The 21660-nt window shown below is 39.3% G+C and overlaps 1 protein-coding gene across 6 annotated transcripts; it reads left to right on the top strand.

The window, feature by feature from the left end:
• Positions 1-444: 444 nt before the first annotated feature.
• Positions 445-21153, top strand: Golga7 (golgin A7). Of its 6 annotated transcripts, none has more exons than XR_011370750.1 (7): positions 445-499; positions 718-850; positions 6709-6861; positions 14637-14738; positions 16061-16123; positions 19821-19892; positions 20331-21153. XR_011370750.1 is itself a non-coding variant. In XM_070016106.1 (6 exons), the coding sequence occupies exons 2-5, from the start codon at positions 740-742 to the stop codon at positions 16106-16108; spliced, it is 414 nt and encodes a 137-aa protein (XP_069872207.1). In that variant the 5' UTR covers positions 445-499; positions 718-739; the 3' UTR covers positions 16109-16123; positions 20331-21153. The 6 variants fall into 6 exon arrangements, 3 of the variants coding, with proteins under 3 accessions (XP_069872207.1, XP_069872209.1, XP_069872208.1); XR_011370751.1 differs by having other exon boundaries at positions 16056-16123; XM_070016106.1 differs by lacking the exon at positions 19821-19892.
• Positions 21154-21660: the final 507 nt, after the last annotated feature.

Raw genomic sequence — 21660 nt, 5'->3', positions numbered from 1 at the left:
AAATAGGTTTTTATGCATTTGTCAAAAGGCAAATTACCTTAAAATGTAAAAACAATATTAAGGCCTAAATCTTAAAAGTTTTTAAATGCTCTTATAATAAAATGACCTATTAATGAATGGGAGAGGGAGAATGAAAATACCCTTTACAGTGAAAGCTTTTTACCACTGTACATCCGGGAAACCTCGTATCTCAAAACCTGGCATCCTCTACCAGCTAAAGGCACTACAGCTCCCCCCGCCCATCCCGCCCCCACAGCCCTCTTCCTACCGGGAAGGCCCCGCCCTCCGTGGGGGAGAAGGAGGGGTGGGCCTGGTCCCGCCCTCCCCACACACACTGCAGCGCGCAGCCGTGGCAGGGTCGCTTTACGGCCAGCAGATGGGGCGGAGTACAGACTTGTAGTAGGAGGCTGAACTAAGGGGCGGGGGGAAAAGGCTTTTGCGGCAGAGCGTAAGTGACGGCGAGCGCAGCGCGACAGCAGCTGGAGGGCCGAGGAGGCGGGTTCGTGTTTCCCGGACCGAACCTGGATGTTCGGGGGCGCGGGGTTTGGGCAGGGGCGGTAGCTTAAGCCTTCCTGCAGCAGCATGGGTGAAGGGGGGAGACGAGACGCAGGCCTTGGGCAGCTTTGGGCGCTGGGTGGGTCCTAGGGGCTGGCGGGCCAGAATCCCGGGTCCAGGCCGGGGATCTGACCAAGGTGCCCCTCCTTTCTGAACTTGCAGGGCGGCGGGTCCTGTCCTCGCCATGAGGCCGCAGCAGGCGCCGGTGTCCGGGAAGGTGTTCATTCAGCGCGACTACAGCAGTGGCACACGCTGTCAGTTCCAGACCAAGTTTCCCGCAGAGTTGGAGAACAGGGTACGCAGTCTAGCTTCCCCGCACCTGTCCCGGGGCCAGGGAGGGGGACTCCCGAAGACGGAGATGGGGTAGGCCGACTTCCGGCCTGCTGGATGTCTCACGATTCTGGGGAGGAACAGACAGGACAGGAGGAACATGGCCAGCGAAGGTTACATTAGTGCTTGGGGAAGAGTGAGTAAGGCCAAACCCCGTGGTGTGATCTATAGAATTTTATGATGCCCAGTGCCAGCAACCTGTTGTACCCAGCAGTCTCATTACTCTGTTGCTCCTTCCCTCCTCCCCCAATTCTGGGTGATTGACAACTATGATGAGTACATTCTTGAAGCTCCAGGCCACCCCACTCAACAAGTTGTGTACTATATCCTCCTACCTCTCTACCAAGAGAAAACATCATCATACTCATGACTGGCATTTGTGATCACTGTGCTGGCCGCATAGGTCACCATGATATTACTGCTGCCAGGCGGGGCAGACAGACATTCTTGGAACCTGAAAAATGTAGAGCATTGCTTGGCCCCAGACAGGAAAATATCTCAGAACCGGCCTTGAACTCAGTCACTCCCAGTAGTGATTACTAGGAGCTACCTGTTTGGTTTGCATATCTAAACTGTCTTCAAGATATAGGTCCTTTGGACATCTTTGCCTATAGAAATGAGACTGAGGTTTGTTTCTATTTTTTCATATATTTAATACACAACACTTGTATCCTATTGTAAAAGTTCAGTGGAGTTGTGTGTGTTTGTGTGTGTGTGTGTGTGTGTGTTTTCTTGTGTTCATATGTATACACCCAGCCATACAGCAATTCTTTTGTTGTTGAGCCATACTATGTAGATTCTGTTTCCTGGTTAGCTGGAATCAAATTTTATGAATGTTTCCTCTTTGATATGGAGGGTGAGTGACAGCAGGGAGGGAACTAGGCATGAAGTGGGTGTGGATTCAAGAAATGCTGGTCATAGATTAAGTGGGTGGAGATGAGTTTTACTGGAGAAATGTGTAGCAGTCATTTAAAGTCGGTTTGTAGGCTGGGGCTATAGCTTGGAGCTCCAGTGCTTAGAGTGTGTGCGACCCAGGGTTTGATCTCTGTCTAGTGCCAGCAATGATTGGTTTGTATCGAAATAGGTTCTGCCTAATTGCCAAAGTTGGAAAATGAACAATGATCATTTATAGTTTCCTTCAGCTTGATTTATAAGTGTATTTTGGCTAGTGACCCAAAATTAAAGATCAAATCCACCTTAAATATATAGTGCATAAACTGTGTGATTCCAGCACTCAGAAAACTAAGCAGGTGGATCCTGATGTCAGGACCAGCCTGTGCTATGTATAGCAAGATCTGGTCTCAAAAAAATGTTTGTATTTGTTTGTGAAATGCTATGTGAACAGTACATTTTGTTGTCAATGATAATTAGTTAAATCTGTGACAATAGTTGGGCGTTTAAACAGTGGTTGGGAGAGATAGACATTGAACGTGTTGCCAGTAAGCTAAAACTACCAAATATTATTTTTAAATAACATCACAACTTGTAACTTACTTGTTAAGATATACATGAATGAATCAGATGTTTTATTATTAAGCCTCTAGTGGAAATTGTAACTTTCTGCAATTTATTTTCTGTCAAATCAACATATGAATATTCTTTTACCACACTTATTGGGCATGTTACAAGATACCATTGTTTATAGGTTTAAAAGTCAAAGTTCCACCTCACACTTGAGCCAAACATATATATGCAGAATCAGACACTAGTCTTCCACTATGTTTGTGGTAGATCATTTATTGTCTCAGTACAGAAGCCTGTGTAGACACAACACTACTGATAGTGTTACAGGAAATTGATGTTGCTAACTTCTGGAATCCTTTTACTTCTTTGACTTTATATACACCTGAGCCTCCTGTGGTACTGTTATGTGGAATTTTATGTTACTATTCAGTTGTGACCTTTAATTTTCTTTTAGATATTTGGGTTAAAACACTGGCTTGCACTTAAAAGAGCTTGAAGAAGCTTTGTTTTTTCCCCACCTGTGTTGTGTTCAAATTTAAATGGTACAGTTGTTTTCCTTGCTTTATGTGAAGAGAAGTTTCTTCTCTGTTTATTAATTACCCTAGACATGTTGCTGATTACTCTGGTGTTCCTTTTAGCTACTTAATAGAATAAAAAATAATATGTAAATGTTTTGTGTTGTCCACTTCCCACTTTTTTGGTTAATTGTAGAGAAGAGGTAGGTTCCTATCTGGGATGGCTTTGAACCACCATTCTCAGATCTCAGCCTTCTGAGTAGTTAGGATTACAGGTGTGAGCCACTGGCAACCAGCCCTTCCATGATTTTTTAGAAAGTTTTCCTTTTTTATAATAACCTTTCAGAAACTTCCCTTTTTGTTTTTTGCTTGTTTGTTGTTACTGCTGTTTCCTAATGGTGATAAAGATTGAACCCAGGGTATATACTCTACCACTGAGTGCTCTATCACTGAGCCATACCCCTAGCCTATCAGAAGCTTTTTTTTTTAATTTAATGTTTTTCTTTTTTAATGCTTTATTCCTTTTTTCTTCTAATTGGCCTGCTTCCAACTAGTAAAGCATTACAATCTCGGAATAATTTAAGAATTGATATTCTTGGTATAAACAATAATTCTAATGTGAAAGAAATAAGAGTATCCTGATTTGGATCTCATGGTTCTGAATCTTACCTAAAGAAACTTAAGGCATTGACATGTATGCTAGCATACACCCTACAGTCACAGCTACTTGGGAGGCAGAAGCAGAAGGACATGCCTTCAAGTGTACCCTGACAAAGTTAGTTATAACTGGCAAAGTTAGCAAGATCCTATCTCAAAAAAAAAAAAAAAAAATGCTGGGAGAGTAGCTCTAGTAGCTCTAGTACAGGGCCCTGGATTCAGTTCTTATTCCCCCCCCCCCCCCCCGAAAAAAAAGGATAAATAATTCAAAGAAATCAAACTTGATTAATGCACAAGGCATTAATTTAGGCATAATCAGATGCATATGGCACTTTGCCATTAACATTTATTCACTGAGCCATTCTCTGTTCTGAAGGAAGGAGAACTGAGACTTAGGTTCCCAGATAACAACTCTGATACCACATCTTGAAACAATCTATATCCAACCTTCCCTTGTCAGAAACTCAAAATATTCTTTAAATACTGGGCTCTGGTGGCTCACACCTATAATCTTAGCATCTCAGGATTAGCAAAGCTCCTTTTCAAAAACAAAGTTAAAAGTACTTTGAAGGTGACATTAAACTTTCTCATACCACTTGACAATTAAGACCTATACTAAAGGTCTTAATTATCCTTACTTTCTATACTAAAGACAAAACTGATCACAGCTTCTTCTAACCTAAAAGATTTTAATAACTTAAAGTGGATCAAGAATTGTTTTATGCTTTCCAAGGCCATGTTCTTGAGCTGGGGATGTGGCTCGGTGGTAGAGTGGTTACCAAACTTGGGAGATAGCCTCTAGGTTCATCTCTTACAACAAACAAGCACACACAAAGTTTCTTTTGGAAACTTTTGCCTAGAATATATTAATGTTTTTTTGGGGGGTGGGGGTTGGGGTTTTTTCTCCTGAATATTTAAAGAAGGATTTCATGAAAGAAAGAAAAAACTCATAAAGTTATTAGTTTTAGGAATAAGAGAGGCATGTGACAGAAGATCTACAGTGATTTGGTAAGGGCTTTAAAAAAAATTCCCAAAGTATGAACCTGGCACTAGTGGTTCACCCTCTAATCCTAGCTGCTCAGGAAGCTGAGATCTGAAGATCTCTGTTTACAGCCAACCTGGGCAGGAAAGTCTGTGAGACTCTTACCTCCAGTTAACCACCAAAAAGCCAGAAGAGGAGTTATGGGTTAAATGATAAACTCTAGCCTTGAGCATAAAACCTCAGGGACAGCTTTCAGGCCCTGAGTTCAAGCCACAGAACTGTAAAAAAAGGGCTGGGAAGGTGGCTCAGTGGTAGAGCACTTGCCTTGCATGCTCGAGGCCCTGGGTTCGATTCCTCAGCACCACATAAGCAGAAAAAAAAAAGCCAGAAGTGGCGCTGTGGCTCAAGTGGTAGAGCGCTAACCTTGAGCTGAAGAGCTGAGGGACAGCGCCCAGGCCCAGAGTTCAGGCCCCACGACCGGAGTTTGAAGCCAGCCCAGACAGAAAAGTCTGTGCAACTCTCAACTCTAATTAGCCACCAAAAAGCTGTAAGTGGAGCTGTGGCTCAAGTAGTAGAGTGCTATCCTTGAGCACAAAAGCTCAGGGACAGTACCCAGGCCTTGAGTTCACAAGTTGACTAGCACAATCAATAAAAGTATTGACATTTGAAATATACAAAACACTACTAGAAGAAGAATGTAAAAGATAACTAGAGAGAAAAATTAAATCATAGTATTATAAGTGTACAGCACATGATCAAGAAATGTTTCAGATCATTTCCTCATGTGTGAAATAGTGGTCTTCCACAAACTAAGAAGGCTGTAACTAATTAAATAATCTTGAAGAACTAATATATATGCAGTCTGTCTTTTGACTAAACTATCATTGGGCAGTGAATGGCTACTTTAAACGTACAATAATGTCACTGAATAGAAAGATGTAACAGGAATGATTTGGTGTAAAGAGTTATGTGTCAGTTCAACAGTAGTTTTTAGTAACAAAACAGGTGTTAACAAAAAATAGGAGACTAGGCAAATAGAATATAGAATTTGCTCCTTTTGATGAATAGTTTTTAATTTTTTGTTTATTTGCCAGTCCTGGGGTTTGAACTCAGGGTCTGGGCACTGTCCCTGAGCTTCTTTTGCTCAAGGCTAGTACTCTACCACTTGAGCCATAGCACTACTTCTGGCTTTTTCTGTTTATGTGGTACTGAGGAATCGAACCCAGGACTTCATGCATGCTAAGCAAGCACTCTGCCACTAGGCCACATGCCCAGCCCCTGATCAATGTTTTAAATACCATTCCTTTTCCCTCTTCATTATGGGAAGGAATATAAATTCCAGTGTTTTAGTACTATCTTAAATAGTACTCCCCAAGTAAAGGGAACTTCCTCCTTTTGTGCCCCCACTGTACTTTATATATGCCTTTATTAATAGTACTCACTGTGTTGCGCTTTTATGTGTGCATATCTGTCTGCTAGCATAACTAAACTCAAGCATTGAAACAGCATTTTTTTAGGCTGATCATGGTATCTTATAGAAGGTATTTAATAAAAATGAGTATAAGTAAATTGAAGAAATTGTATGACTGAAAAATTACAAATAGATTGTGTAGTTTAATTAAGTTACTTGAAATCTAATATAAAGAAGTACTAAATCAAGCCCTGAAGCTACTCAGTATTCATGAGATAGATAAAATTAAACCCCACGCAGTAACTTAGATTGGGTCCAAATTTAATCACCTAAAAAGTAGTTACCAGTAGACTCCCATCTCATCCAAGGGCTGAATTTAATGGTACTCACATGTCATCCCAGTTATGGGAAAAGCATGATGACTGGGTACAGTGGTACAAGCCTATCTCCCCAGCTACATGGGAAAACATAAGGAGGAGTATGAAAGCTAAGGCCTGAAGCAAGTTCCTGCCTCAAAAATGACCAACCCCAAAAGGGGCTATACCAATTGTACCCAATGTAGTTATGCCTAGGACTAAAATTGTCGCCCACCAATAAAAAATCACAATTTTTTTTAAGGGGTTGGGGAAGGCTCATAGGGTAGAAAGTCTACCTGGCAAGCATGAAACCTGAGTTCAGTCTCTTTAAGACTACACCCCCCGCCCCAAAAAAAAACCCAAAAGCATGAAAGCAAGTATTGGTGAGTTTCTGATCTTTCTTTGAAGACTTAATTTTAAATTCTTTCCTCTCTACAGATTGATAGGCAGCAATTTGAAGAAACAGTTCGAACTCTAAATAATCTTTATGCAGAAGCAGAAAAGCTTGGGGGCCAGTCATATCTTGAAGGCTGTTTGGCTTGTTTAACAGCATATACCATCTTCTTGTGCATGGAAACCCATTATGAGAAGGTACGTTACATTTGTATTCACAAAAGTCTCTTAAAATCATAAAGAAGTTTATTACATACTTAAGTTTACAGAGCAACAATTAACTATATGGGCATTTATATAATAATAATTCATATTTTGTTGTTCTATGTTCAGAGCACCTAGAAATGAGTCCAAGTGTTTCAGAAATGGATCAAATTGGTATGTCCTCTTGGAGTTGATATACCAGTATTCAGATTGGCCTATAATTAAGGTGGCTGTACCCTCAGTAGATGAATAGATCAAGAAAATGTGGTATATGTGGAATTCTGTGCCTCCATCAGAAAGAATGACATTGCCTCATTTGTTAGGAAATGGAAAGATTTGGAAAAAATTATACTAAGTGAAGTAAGCCGGGCCCAAAGAAAAATAGGTCCCATAGCTTCCCTTATTTGCAATAACTAGTACAACCAAAAAAGGTCAAAAGCTATTTACATATGACCATATAAGATGAACTCCAAGACAGGGACACAAGTGGTTTTTTCCTTCTTGCTATTGTTTTTAACATACTTATAATGTACTATGTGATTCTCTTGTTTCTCTTGTATGTTCTTCCCCCACAGTATAACCCCTGTTTTCACTGTATCTGATGCTGCTGTCCTGCATCTTGTATACACATTTTTATAATTTGGGGAGGGGAAGGGATATAACAAAATGCTGAAATAAGGATACAGGTTGACCCACTGTAACCATGAGATGTATAAGACAGTATATTTAAAACTAACTTTACAGTTTCAGAGTCGGAGAGTGTAGGGAGGAGTTGGGGAGAAAAAGGATGGCAGGGGAAAAACAAAGGAGAAGGTCAATGCTTGATAGGAAATGTACTCATTACCCTACTCATGTTACTATAATCCCTCTGTACAGTATTTTTTGGGGGGGCAGGGAGGTCTGGTCGTGGGGCCTGAACTCTGGGCCTGGGCGCTGTCCCTCAGCTCTTCAGCTCAAAGCTAGCGTTCTACCACTTGAGCCACAGCGCCACTTCCGGCTTTTTTCTTTTTTGCTTATGTGGTGCTGAGGAATCGAACCCAGGGTCTCATGCATGCAAGGCAAGCGCTCTACCACTGAGCCACCTTCCCAGCCCTCTGCACAGTATTTTTAAAATAAAAATATATATGGGGAAAAAAAGTAAGGTGGCTGTAGAAAATAGGTATGTTCTCATTCTATCCAGGTTTCTAAGAATCCTTTTGCTTTATTACCCCTAATTTCTGACATCACCTGAGTTTTTTTCTTCTTCTTCTTCTTCTCTTCCTACCTGCCTATCAGATCCAGAAAAGCTGACTTCTCAACTCGAAATGTCCAAAATTCAAATCTCTCACTTCACCATTTTGATCAATAACACTCCTTCTTTCTAGTGCCATCTTTAGGTGCAAAGGATAAAAGGAGAAAATAATTGTCAATAACTAAAATACCTTTCATTTTCCCATTTACTAACTTTCATGATTTCCTGTCAATATCGGAGTATAGTCTTCTGACTCATTACTCATCTTTTGTATTTCCAATCTGTCTCCTGTGTCTTCATAAAACACACTGACCTTCCCCTGCCACTCCTGCTAAGTTAGAGACCTTCCCTGCCTTCCCATTCACTGTTAACTGGGTCAAGCTGAATCTTCTCAGGCTAACTTCCAGTTTGACCTTACCAGCTGTCTCCCCTCCCTTCTTTCTTTGGCAAAAAAATCTGATTATTTATCAGTCACCGAAGATATCCTATGTTATTTTCTTCCACTTAGAATGGCATTCTTCCCATATTCAAATGACACCAGTTCTTATTTCCCACTTCCATTAAACTTCTCCTGACTTCTAATCAGAATTATTTCTCTCTTCTGTACCCTTATAACATTTGATTTCTATCCCATTTTTAGCACCTGTCATATTCTACTTCATAATTTAACAGCTTATGTTCTTGTCCTATTTGTTGTTCAACTATAGACAATGATCTAGCCATTCTTGTATTCCTCTTAATTCCTAACATGTATTGAGTATAATAGGTACTCTTTGAATGTGTGAAATAAATGGCCTTAAGTTGATCACTGTGGATCAACAAATCCAATAAGTCTGACAATGTTTAAAGAATGAAGCACTGTAAATACCATCTATATTGTATCCTACCTGATAGAAATATCCTGTGATTGTCTTACACTCCATGTGATGGAGAGCAGGTATAGTTGCACCTAAAATACTGTAAGCTGTTGGCCAAAATGCTGCTGTGGTTACTAACAAGTCTTCTGATGTGTATCCTCTTAGTCTTAACTATAGTTATATCTTACGTATAAATATGTGTGTGTATATATATGTGTGTATATATATATATATATACACACATATATATACACACACACACACACACATATATATATATAAGTAGCCTAAGTCCTATCACTTAGAGAAGCAGCTAACTTACCTTTCAAAAATCAAAAGTTAACAAGGCTTAGTATCAGTTTTCAGTCTGCTGAGTTTTAGTATCTTCTCTTTGATAACACATTTTGGTAAGTGAATGCCAAGAGACCTGTTATTTGATCAACATTTATTGAAAGCCTATGTGCCAAGCAGTATACTAAGCAATGTGTCTGGGACATACCAGAATAAGGCAAAAGTGGTTGCTGACCTACCTTGTGGAGTTTGTAACTTAATCATAACAAACTGGCAGTAACAAGGAAGGAAGTAAAACTACTAAATTCTGTGTGGGCATGCATGCTTGTGCACACATGTATGCTAGTACTTGGGTTTGAACTTGAGGCCAAGATTCTGTCCTTTAACTTTCTTGCTAATAGCTGGTGCTCTAGCCACTGCTGCACTTCTGGCTTTTTGGTAGTTAATTAGTAGTAAGAGTCTCCTGGTCTTTCCTGCCTCAATCTTCAGATCTCAGCTTCCTGAGTAGCTAGATTTACAGTTGTGACCCTGTGCCTGGCAAAACCATCTAAATTGTAAGTTGTGATAAGTGAAGGAAAAAACCCTGCCTTTGACAGAAAATAATAAGAAGGACTTGATTTAGACTGTGTGACCAGAAAACACATCTAAGGTGATGACATTTAACCTGCCACTCAATGTAATTCAGGCAGATGGGGAATGAATGAAGGTTGCTGGTTCACCAGCACTGAAAATTGATGGATGGTGTGACTCTAGAGGAGGGGCAAAAATGACTAGAGGTGAATTTGAAAAGGCAAGCAGGATCTGTTTCATGCAGGAATGAATAAAGAAATGTAAATTTTGTTTCTAGTACAAAGGGAAGCTATTCAAAGCTTTTTCCACAATAAGAGGCACAGAAAGACCTTTAGATCTTTTTGCTCTGTAGGACAAAAGCTTAAGACTGGAAATAGGGAAACAAGTTAGGAAGATCCCACGAAGTTCTAGTAAAGGTGATCACTGCTTGGACCAGAAACAGGCACTGAGATTAGAAGAATGCAAGTTATTTCAAGAGACATGTTGATAATAAAACCAAGATTTGGGAAGGAGATGAATATAACAAAGGAGGGAAGTTACATCTATATAAGGTTTTTTTGTTTTTATTTTTGTGCTGATCATGGGGCTCAAACTTAGGGCCAGGACACTATCCCTGAGCTTTTTTACTTCATGCTAGCCCTCTATTACTTAAGGCACAGCTCCACTTCTGTATGTACTGTGTGTGTGTGAGCGTGTGCACGCACACGCGTGCTTGCATACATGCACATGCATGTCAGTCCTGGGGTTTGAACGCAGGGCTTGGGCGCTGTCCCTGAGCTTTTGCACTCAAGGCTAGCACTCTACCACTTGAGCCATAGCTGCATTTTCAGCCTTTTTGGTGCTTAATTGGAGATAGAGTCTCACAGACTTTCCTGCACAGGCTGGCTTCAAACCTCTATCCTCAGATCTCATCCTTCTGAGTAGCTAGGATTAGGCATGAGCCACCAGTGCTGGCCATTTTAATCGGGTATTTGTGAAGTCATGCAAGGTTTTTTTGTGTTTTTTTTTTTTTTTTTTAAGTACTGGTGTTTGAACTTAGCCTCTTGCTTGTTAGGCATTGCTCTACTATTTTTTGGGCTCAAGGCTGGAATTCTACCTCTTGAGTCCCAGCTCCACTCCTGGCTTTTTGGTAGTCCCATAGTCTTCTCCTGCCCAGGCTGGACAAAACCAAGATTCTCACATATCAGCCTCCTGAGTAGCTAGGATTACAAGGTGTGAGCTACCAGCACAAGGCGCGCGCGCACACACACACACACACACACACACACGGGTTTATAGAATATATAAGCTATTCCTTTATAGTTTTATTCAAGGTCTCTTTTTATAGAGTATATATTATAAAGCAAGTAAAGACTAAATAAAAGTAGTTAAGAAACCAAGACTTAAAAACCTGACTACAGGCTGGGAGAATGTGTCTTAGTGGTAGAGTGCTTGCCTAGCATGGATAAAGCCGTGGGTTCAATTCCTCAGTACCACATAAACAGAAAAAGCCTGTAGTGGCACTGTGGCCCAAGTGGTAGAGTGCTAGCCTTGAGCAAAAGAAGCTCAGGGACAAGTGCCCAGGCCCTGAGTTCCCAGGACTGGCAAAAACAAAAACAAAAAACCTGACTACATTTTTTAAATAGATGATTATGTTTAGAAACTGAAAGTGAATAACTATATCATGTAAAATTAATAACTGGGATAATTAATATATGGTCTAGAAAACTTTTTAAATATCTAGTTTAGGTAAAATGACAGAAAAGTAAGGACAATAACCCTTTTCCCTAGTCTGTCCTCTAGGAATTTCTGTGCTACTTATTTTATGAAAGAACAGGGTTGAGTCATTTAGGGTCTATTGTTTTAAACACTAAAATTTCTAGTTTATAAATGGTTCACCAAATATGATAACTAACACTTGTACTTTGTTATGCTGGTTAAAAGTTTTTGAAATTGTAAATCAGCCTTTTAAAACTTGCTGGAACAATTGTGTGTTTTTACCCTAGAGTATGCTTTTTATTGATTTGAAGTGAACATGGAGACTGCAGTGTTTTGTCCTATTGTTGTCATCTATTATAAGTAGGGAACAAATGAGCTTGTAGAGGTTCTCCTCTGTAACTGTCTCCCTTGTTTATCAGCTAGAAAGCATCCCTTTTGCCTGTGTGCTATGAGCTATGAAGCCAGCAGTTAGGAGGACACTGAAAACCTAGATCCTGATTTTCTCACTGAGCCTCACTGGAACTGGTTTTCTTGAAGATAGAATAGACTATCTCCAGTTTAATGTTCTTTCTGGAGGCTTATTGTGTTTCATTTTGTAAATATTATACAAATTCAGGTTTTATGGAGAACCTGAGAACAAGGAACTCTGTTAAATGTTATGCTTTGTTTCGACATTGATTTATCAAACATAATAAAGTGTGAGTAAAAGATGAACCAAAAGTGTCTTGTGATGAGTATGGTGCTTGATGTTGTAGTATAAGGGACTATAATATGAGTATATTGATGGTTCATATTGCTGAAGAGATGAGAAGTTTATAAGCATCCTAGTTTAGCTAATTCTTCCTTTACCAAAGTAGTATAATAGGATCTGGAGCTTATACAAAAAGAAAACTAATCATTTTCTTTCTAAACCTTTACTCAACTACTTGTGAATGTTACTTAAGTTTAAATTAAAACTTGGTGCAACAGTTACTCGAGTCAAATAAAGGAATGCTGTTTTTTTACTCATAACCTGTGCCCAAGTAGAGGAAGTGGGAAAATTGTTCTGAAGAGAGCCTTCCTTCAAAACCAGGCATGCACTCATTTTTCTGAGTGTCCTCTCCAGTATTAATGAACTGGGATGAAGGAAGACTCAATCTCCAGTTTTACACTGTGGCAGTTTTGCTGAGAAGGAAATTGGAAAGAAGATTGAGAGTCCTAAGTTGGACATCCTTATGAGCTACTTCCTTTTGTTCATTACTTCAGGATGATTGACACACTGATCTAAGATAGTGCCTAAGGAGGTTTTTGTTCAAAATGACCCAAGTGTAGTTCAGATTCTTTGAAAGCTGCAAATGAGATAGTGATATGTATTGTACCAGGCAATTTGGTAGGAAAAAAAATTCTTTTTTCAGAAATAGTATTTTTAATTTATTAGAGAGCCAGGCAGATTGCTTTTTCAATAATATCACACTGTTTTTATATCTCCAAAGATGTAAAATGAGTAAACTTTATTTTCCTTCACTAAGAGAATTATTTAGAGTACATTTAAATTTTAAATCAATTACAGCAATCATCTAAATTGTAACATCCTACTTGTTTAGTTTGGCCTGGTACATCATACACTTTGATATTATTGCTTAACTTCCAACTTTATTTTCATACAGTTCTTTTTTCCCTTTATGTTCTGATTACATTTGCAACGTTATCATTGCTAAGAGTGTAAATTTAAGTAGATGTATAGTAATTTAAAGAGCTGAATCAAAGCCTAATTTAAACATTAGAGCTAGAAAAAGGGATAAGATGAGGGAGCATGAAGTAAAATATGTAACTGTTTGGTTTTGAATGAAACTATTAAGATTTTCTTCTAGCTTATCTGCCTCAGAATTGCCTTAGTAAAGCTGTAGATTTTGCTATTTCTAGAAGTTCCTTTTTTACTGTATCTGGTATTTGTCACCATTTGCTTTGACTTTTACAAGCTTAGTACTAAACGTATACATTGAAGTTCCTGTCTAGAAAATAAGAAAGAGCATAGTACAGAACAGCACTACATATAAACATAGAAATATTGCAAGATTCTTGTCTTGATCAGAAACTCAATTAAATTAACTTGTTTTGCAAAGGAAATAAACTTTCTAGTTTTAAATTTTCAGGGTTCCCTTCAGGTTTATTTGTTTATCGTTTGGTTTGGTTTATGTGGTATGGTTGTTTATCACTGTTTTTTGAGGGGTATCTTGGGAATTGAATTCAAGGCCTGCATTGGCTAGGTGGTTGTTCTACCACTTGACCCATGCCATTTTTGCTTTAGTTGATTTTTGGATAGACCTTTTACCTATACCTTCTGTATAGCTAGGACCATAGGCATGTTTGTTGAGATGAGGTTTCATTGACATTTCCCTAGCCGATCCTGAAACCACGGTCTTCCTGATCTCTCCCTCCTGGGTTACAGGCATATGCCATTGTACCCAACAGAGCTCACTCTTGTTAAAAGGACAACCTTGTGTCATTGCTTAAAATAGGTAAAAAATGTACAAAGGAGGGAAGAAACAGTTCTTAAGTGTTAAAAAGAGAAGGCCAAGGGCTGGGAAGGTGGCTCAGTGGTAGAGCGCTTGCCTTGCATGCATGAGGCCCACATAAGCAAAAAGAAAAAAGCCAGAAGTGGTGCTGTGGCTCAAGTGGTAGAGGGCTAGCCTTGAGCTGAAGAGCTGAGGGACAATGCCCAGGCCCAGAGTTCAGGCCCCATGACCGGACCCCCACAAAAAAAGAGAAGGCCAAGGACTTTGATATTGGAAGAAGTGATAATAACTAGCCCCATTTTGTTATCAGTTGTGAAGTAGAAGCAACACTAGCCATTGTATATATAATCTGTTTATTTCTTCCTTGTCTAAGACTGAGACTGGGAGGTAAGAAGGAATGGAGTTGGGTCTTTATCATACTTTTATATACATTTGCATTTACTCTGCTTTGACTTGAAAAGAACAGCACACTGTGCAACTTATTGTAACCAGCCAGATAATCAGAATTTTGTTCTCTTACAACATGCCTTAAAAATTTACTCTACCATCTGAATATTTTGAGATCTGTCTGATACTTGAAGATAAATTAGATGAAATTATAACTAAGCTGTGGTTTCTTTCTGTCAGGTTCTGAAGAAAGTCTCCAAATATATTCAAGAACAGAATGAGAAGATATATGCTCCCCAAGGCCTCCTCCTGACAGACCCCATTGAGAGAGGACTTCGAGTTGTATCTTTTTAGTCCAGATTATAAAGTCTAAATATTTATAAAAGGAAAATTTTGATGACACTATTTGACATTGGGTAAGGAGAATTTAACTCCAGTCTCTTACATTTGCCTTGGGAAGTTTCTGTGTGAATTTCATACCATAAGCATCCTGTCACCAACATTTTTTCTAAAAGCATTTTTCTCCATCCTTTGTATTGTACAGATCTCTGGATTGTTTAGTATTCTAGTTACCATCTTTCTTGGTGGCGGTTCTTAGGGCATCTTGTAGTAATAATGGGGGTTGTCTGAGTAATGCATTGCAGCTGTAGAAACTGAACTTGAAGCCCCTTTGAAACATACAAACCCATAATGTGGTGAGACTTGTCATCCAAATGAATTGCAGTTCTCGGGTTCCTCTGAGTAGTTGAAATCAGTTACAGCTGCCAAATGTATCATTTCATTACCTTGGACATACTCTACATGTTTTTAGAGGCAGTAAGCTTCGAAAAATCACTAAGTGAAGTCATAAATAAAATTGCTAAAAGCTAATTTAGCTTGATAACTGAAGTAATGGGTAAATACATTGTTTTTTAAACCAGGGCCTTGCAGCTGATAATAATTTTAGCAGTTTCATTATACTTCAGGGGTCATGAACCCTCTCCTAAGAGAAAGTTTTCATAAATTTTAGGGCATGTTTGAATCCCTGAATTTCATTACTGTTATGGATTTTCAGTCAAGAAATAAGAAATAAAGCATCCTTTCTGATTTTTTAAAAAAATCTTTGATGCTTGTGAAGGAACTATGCATGGAATATTACAAAATTACCTGTTAAATTTTTAACAAAGTAGAGAAAGCATATTTTGCTTAAATAGGGAACCATTCTAATAATTTTAAAATAAGCAAGGCAGATTGAAAGCAAAGTCTGCAGATTTTGCTGGTCTGGTGTTGGTCACTTTTTTGCTTGGGAGTTTTTTGATGATGGTTTCTTGATTGCTTTACTTTGCATTTGTGGGGGGGGAGGGTGTTGGTGTTTTTTATTTAAATTTTAATTTTATTATCAAGGTGATGTACATAGGGGTTACAGTTACATAAGTAAGGTAGTGAGTACATTTCTTGTCAAACTTGTTACCCCCACCCCCCTCATTTTTCTCCCACTTTTGTTGCATTTTTTAGATAGGGTCTTTACTACATAGCTCAGGCGGTCCTTGAACTTGTGATCATCCTGTTCTACATCTAGAATGCTGGGATTATAGGCATTGCACCACTATACCTCGCTGTAGTCCCCTTTTCCCTCTATGTATTATCTTTCTACAGTGTATTTTCTTAACAGCCATGCTGCTTAGATTGAAATTACCATTTATGAAGACAGAGGTTTGAGCAGTGGAAGATAAGCCATAGAATTAAAGGTAAATATGAAGTCATATGTTTTATAAGCAGCTTTCCCTACATAGTAAATAAATTATCAAATCATGCATTATATTGTTTTAAACTAATCACTGTTACCTTGTTACTTAAATATGTAACCAAATTCAACTTGGTAATAAGAGATAATCCTGATTTATTTCCTCTGTAGTGTCTTCATACTGGTTTTGTTGTTGCTTTGATTTTTTTTGGGGGGAGTAGTTTATTTGGTTTGGTTTGCTTTAATATTTTAAGACTCATAGATACTTAAATGTTGGATTTTGTATATAAGAATCAGTACAGAAATTGCCTTGCCCTCCCATGTGACAAATGGCTTTAATAAGCAACGAAACTTCAAGAGGAGTGGGAAGGTTTCATATACCTCATTCATTATATTTAAGTGGGTGTTAGAGAAGAAAATATATGATAGCTAGACAATAAATTTCATTCCTTTGTTTAGAATATTTCGATTTTTGGTTTTTGAATTTGAGTTTTTTGTTTTTAATGATTTGTTGTTTTTCTTTTTGAGATAAGACTTGCTAAATATCCCAGGCTAGCTTCAGACTTACAGTCCTCTGGCTTCAACCTGACTAGAAGTTGTAATTGTAGGAGTATGCCACCACTCCCAGGTCTAGAATATAAATTCTTTTTGGCAAGGGGGAGGTCAGTCTTGGGGCTTGAACTCAGGGATTGGGTGCTGTTCCCGTGTCCCTGAGCTTTGAGCTTTACCACTTTGAGCCACAGCACCACTCCTGGATTTCTGGTGATTAATCAGAGATAAGAGTCTCATGGACTTCCTGTCCAGGCTGGCTTTAACCTCAATCCTCAGATCTCAGCCTCCTGAATAGCTAAGACTACAGGTGTGAGCCACTGGTATTTTACTGTAAATGTTTTTCCATAGCCAATAATGTCCCTTAACAAATAAAAGATTACTTAATATTGATATCTATAGGCAAAACTTGTTGGGGGACTATAGGTAAATCTGCCCAGACTTCTGATTCTGCCATTTCAGTTGTGTGCTCACGAGTGTTCTGTTGCTACAATTTTCTAATTAACTTGGCTTATAGATTCTTATTGCTAATTATCAAGCAGCACAAACTCAGGCATGTTCCTCTCTATAGCAACAGTGCTATTTTGAAGGTACCTGCTGTGTGCCAGGGAATGTATTAAGAGTCCTTCTAAATTTCACAAAAACCCTATAAAGTGTTTTTCTCACTTTACAAATAGATTAAATAGCCAAAGTGCTGGCAAATTATTGGAATGTCACCTCAAGTCTGATTAACCATCAAGTGAAAAAAGTTGTTTATTTGGTTATTTGTTTGTATCAGTCCTAGAGCTTGGAGTCAGGGCTTGGCACTGTTCCTGAGCTTTTTTGCTCAAGGTTGGCACTCTACAATTTTAGTCACAGCTCCACTTCTGGGTTTTGGATATTTAATTGGAGATTAGAGTCTCACAGACTTTCCTGTCCTAACTGGCTTTGAACCATAATCTTCAGACCTCAGCCTCTTGAGTAGCTGGTATTACAGGTGTGAGCCAGGCTTTTTTTTTTTTTCCAGTCATGAGCTTGAACTCTGGGCCTGAACACTGTCCCTCAGCTCTTCAGCTCAAGGCTAGCGCTCTACCACTTGAGCTACAGCACCACTTCTGGTTTTCTGGTGGTTTATTGGAGATAAGAGTTTCACAGACTTTCCTACCCAGGCTGGCTTTGAACCAAGATCCTCAGATCTCAGCCTCCTGAGTAGCTAGGATTACAGGCGTGAGCCACTGGCACCCAGCTATGCCAAGCTTTTTAAAAAGGCCTATTTTGAGCCTTCCTTTCAGTGTTTGTAGCAGCTGGAGGAACATAAAGGAAAGAGTTCGTCTGTGTAGGTGATGATTATCCCCTTCTCTTTCTCAGTGGCTGTTTTTAAAACATTTTGTCCACTCCTGTGTCATTTATTGAATCCTCAACACTCTAAAATACCTACTTTTAGATCTAAATCATGACATCTACCATATTTTTAGTTAAAAAGTATTGTTTTAGAACACGTAGGGTTACTTGTCCATATTTTCTCACATACAATTTCTAAACTAATATTTCTCAGATGAGCAACCAGAAACTGTGGTTTTTTTGTTCCGTGACATTGGCTGTTTGTTTTATCCGTTGCAGCTGCAGTTACTGGCGAGCTGTTTGTCATGACTCATCCTGCAGCTATTGCTGCTTAGTAGGATGGTTGCAGAGGTAGTTTGATGCTTTAAGCAATTACACACCAGAGGCTAATCCATCAATAGTCAAACAACTGTGAAATTTTGAAATGGGAGAGATTTACATTAGGAACTTCTGGAGAGTTTCATGGATGCAAATATTTTTGTTCAACTCACTTTAGTTTTCAATGCTATGTGTTTCCCAAGTTCCAGGATCCAGTGTGGGCTGAGATCTTTGAGGACGGATGACTGTAACAATAACATTTATTTCTACCAGTTTTCTTTTCCTTTTTTTTTTTTGTCAGTTGAGGGGCCTAAACTCTGGGCCTGGGCACTGTTCCTCAGCTTTTCAGCTCAAGGCTAGTGCTCTACCACTCCCAGCTTTTTCTGTGTATGTGGTGCTGAGGAATTGAACCCAGGGCCTCATGCATGCATGAGCCATCTTCCCAGCCCCTCTACCAGTTTTCTTAAGTCTACAGGTCTGCAGATTGAAGTGTGTTATGTGGGATTAGAAATTTAACAAAAATATATACAAACTATGGTGATGACATTTTTAAAAAATTCCTAAAGTATTTTCCCCTTCTAATTTTTTAATGTCAGGTTTCTACTCATAGCTATATTATTAGACAGGCTGATAATGTTTCTTCTTAAGATTATCTTTATTAGGGTCTGAGAAGGTGGCTCAGTGGTAGAGTGCTTGCCTTGCATGCATGAGGCCCTGGGTTCGATTCCTCAGCACCACATAAGCAGAAAAAGCTGGAAGTGGTACCAAGGCTCAAGTGGTAGAGCGCTAGCCTTGAGCTGAAGAGCTGAGGGACACTCCCAGGCCCAGAGTTCAGGCCCCACAACCAGGAAAAAAAAAAAAAAAAGATTATTTTAAAAAAATGAAATGATTAACATAGTAGTAAACAATAATAAAAATGTCATACTTGTTGGCACTAGTGCCAGCACTATAGTAAATGACTAATCATCACAACTATGCTACACACATATTGTTATCTCCTTTTTTTAAAATGAGACTGAGGGAGCTGGGAAGGTGGCTCAGTGGTAGAGTGCTTGCCTTGCATGCATGAAGCCCTGGGTTCAATTCCTCAGCACCACATAAGCAGAAAAAGCTAGAGTAGTCTTGTGGCTCAAGTGGTAAGGTGCTAGCCCTGAGCTGAAGAGCTGAGGGACAATGCCCAGACCCAGAGTTCAGGCCCCATGACAGAGAGAGAGAGAGAGAGAGAGAGAGAGAGAGAGAGAGAGAGAGAGAGAGAGAGAGAGAGACTGAGGCCCAGAGAACTGAAGGTACTTGTCCAAGGTTAGACAACAGGTGAGTGGCTATCAAGGCAGCCTCTCCCTGTGACCGCAATGGCCCTGTGTTGCACCACCTCTCCCAGTGTGTTGGAGATGTCAGTGTACATGACTTGATTTCTAGACTATTATGCTGTATATTGCTTTGGATAACAATCCTAGAATTTTCTTAGAATTCTGGGTTAAGGGAAAAATAACATAAGCTGTTATCATTTGTGTTAGGTCCTCCCAGGAGAAATGGCCCCTTCCCATTGCTGTATTCCCTTAAACCCTAGAAGTCCCTGCCCAGCACCTGTAAGTAAGCAACTGTCATGCCTGGGGGCAGTGGGAGGTGCCCCCCCAGGCCATTTCCCCTCCTTCTGGGTGAAGCCACCTCCACATCTGCTGTGGCCACACTTCCTGCTCTCCCCTATATAATCTCTCCTCCTGCCATACTCTTGTTCCACAGGCTTTGTGGGCCACAGTTTGGTTTCTCCCTCTCCCACCTAAACCACGTGGGAGTTTCAGAGGATGGGAACATGACCTCAGAGCCTGAGGGACCTCCCTCTACCCCTTGACATGCCAGTTGCTTGCCTTACAGGTGCTGGGTGGGGACTTCTAGGGTGAATGGAAAGAGAACAAAAGGAAGGGGACATTTCTCCTGGGTGGACCTAACATTTTGACATAGTAAGGATGGTTTTAGAGGTCATGTTTAACATCCATTTCTAAAATACTTTTCACCTCTACTTACAGATCCCACCTCCAGCTGGAACCCTCATCTGTCCATGGGCCGATCGCAGAGTGTCCCTACCTCCTCTCCAGAGCATCATTCCTTTGTATCTGCTGCCAGAGCCATGGTGCCATTTACGCCAAGGACTAACTTTCTAAAATTCCACACCTGATGTGACTTCTAGTCACTCAGCATCCACTTTGTGTCTCCAAATTGTGTAGGACTTGTCATCTTTTGATTAGCTTCTGAGAAAATACAATGAAGCATTTCACTTTTTTTAATTCAGTCATTTAATAAAGTATGCAGTTAGAGGGCCTAATACAAAGTTTGTTTCTTACCTGCTACCAGGTAAGAAATTGCCATTGGTTCTCTTCATTCCTTGAGCCAGTTTCCCTGGTAGCTTTATACTTCAAGAAGTCATCTTAGCCAAAATTCAGATTAATAAAAAGCTTTTCTCTAGGTGAGGGGTGTATTATGTCTGTGGTTTTGCCAATGCATCTCCCAGATTTCAGAGAACTATCATTTCTGCCATGTTTCAAATCTTAAGATTTATTTTTGCTGTTCAGTTTCTCAAGCCGAAACTCAATGAAAAAAGAAGTATAATGTTGTTTGTTTTATTACAGCAATTATTGCTCATAAAATCAGTATTTAATGCAATGTTCATTCTTTTCTTGGGAGACTTAGGTTGATTTGCATTACCTTTGGATGTGGGAAGATGTGGTTTGTGTTGCTTGTTCATTTACACAAATAAGCACAATGAAGTGGATGCTAAATTGTCAAACACATAAATGTCCCTGCTCTGTTCCTGAATGTGTAATACACAGTGTAATAAATACTTTAATTATAGTTTTGTTATAAATATAACTTATGAGAAAAAGTTTGATAGGAATAATACTGTATATTGCTAATTTTTAATCCTACTGACAAACTTTCTGATCCATATTCTCCTCATATACAGTATTCAGTACACAGAAATGTTAGGTTTGGTTCAAATAAAGTGAGCTAAGTGACCCATGTGAAACTCTCAAGTCTTCAGTCGAGATTTCTAGTTCTTTTGTCTATACGTTCTTAGTACTGGAGTTTCTTATGTTCTCCATTTTTTTCAGGATTTGAGAGCACTGTTTTGGGAGAAAGTTAAGGAATATATTAGAGAATGAAGCAGTTAAAAAGTTCCAACTTTCAGAGATATTGTAGGTGCTAATACTGGATTTAGTCTTACAAATTTAATTTCTGTCTGGTAGTTAATATATCCCATCTGTCTGTAATATTTAATTGTATAAAACTTATTCATTACTTTATAGCCTGTAATAGTGTGTCTGCCTTTTAAACCTGTTGCAATAACTTTAACTTTGC

This window comes from Dipodomys merriami, unplaced genomic scaffold (assembly GCF_024711535.1).
Source record: "Dipodomys merriami isolate MVZ:Mamm:240054 unplaced genomic scaffold, mDipMer1.0.p SCAF_12, whole genome shotgun sequence".
Taxonomy (NCBI): Eukaryota; Metazoa; Chordata; class Mammalia; order Rodentia; family Heteromyidae; genus Dipodomys; species Dipodomys merriami.
Note: the sequence above shows the minus strand (reverse complement) of the source record. Positions and strands in the feature narration are given on the sequence as shown.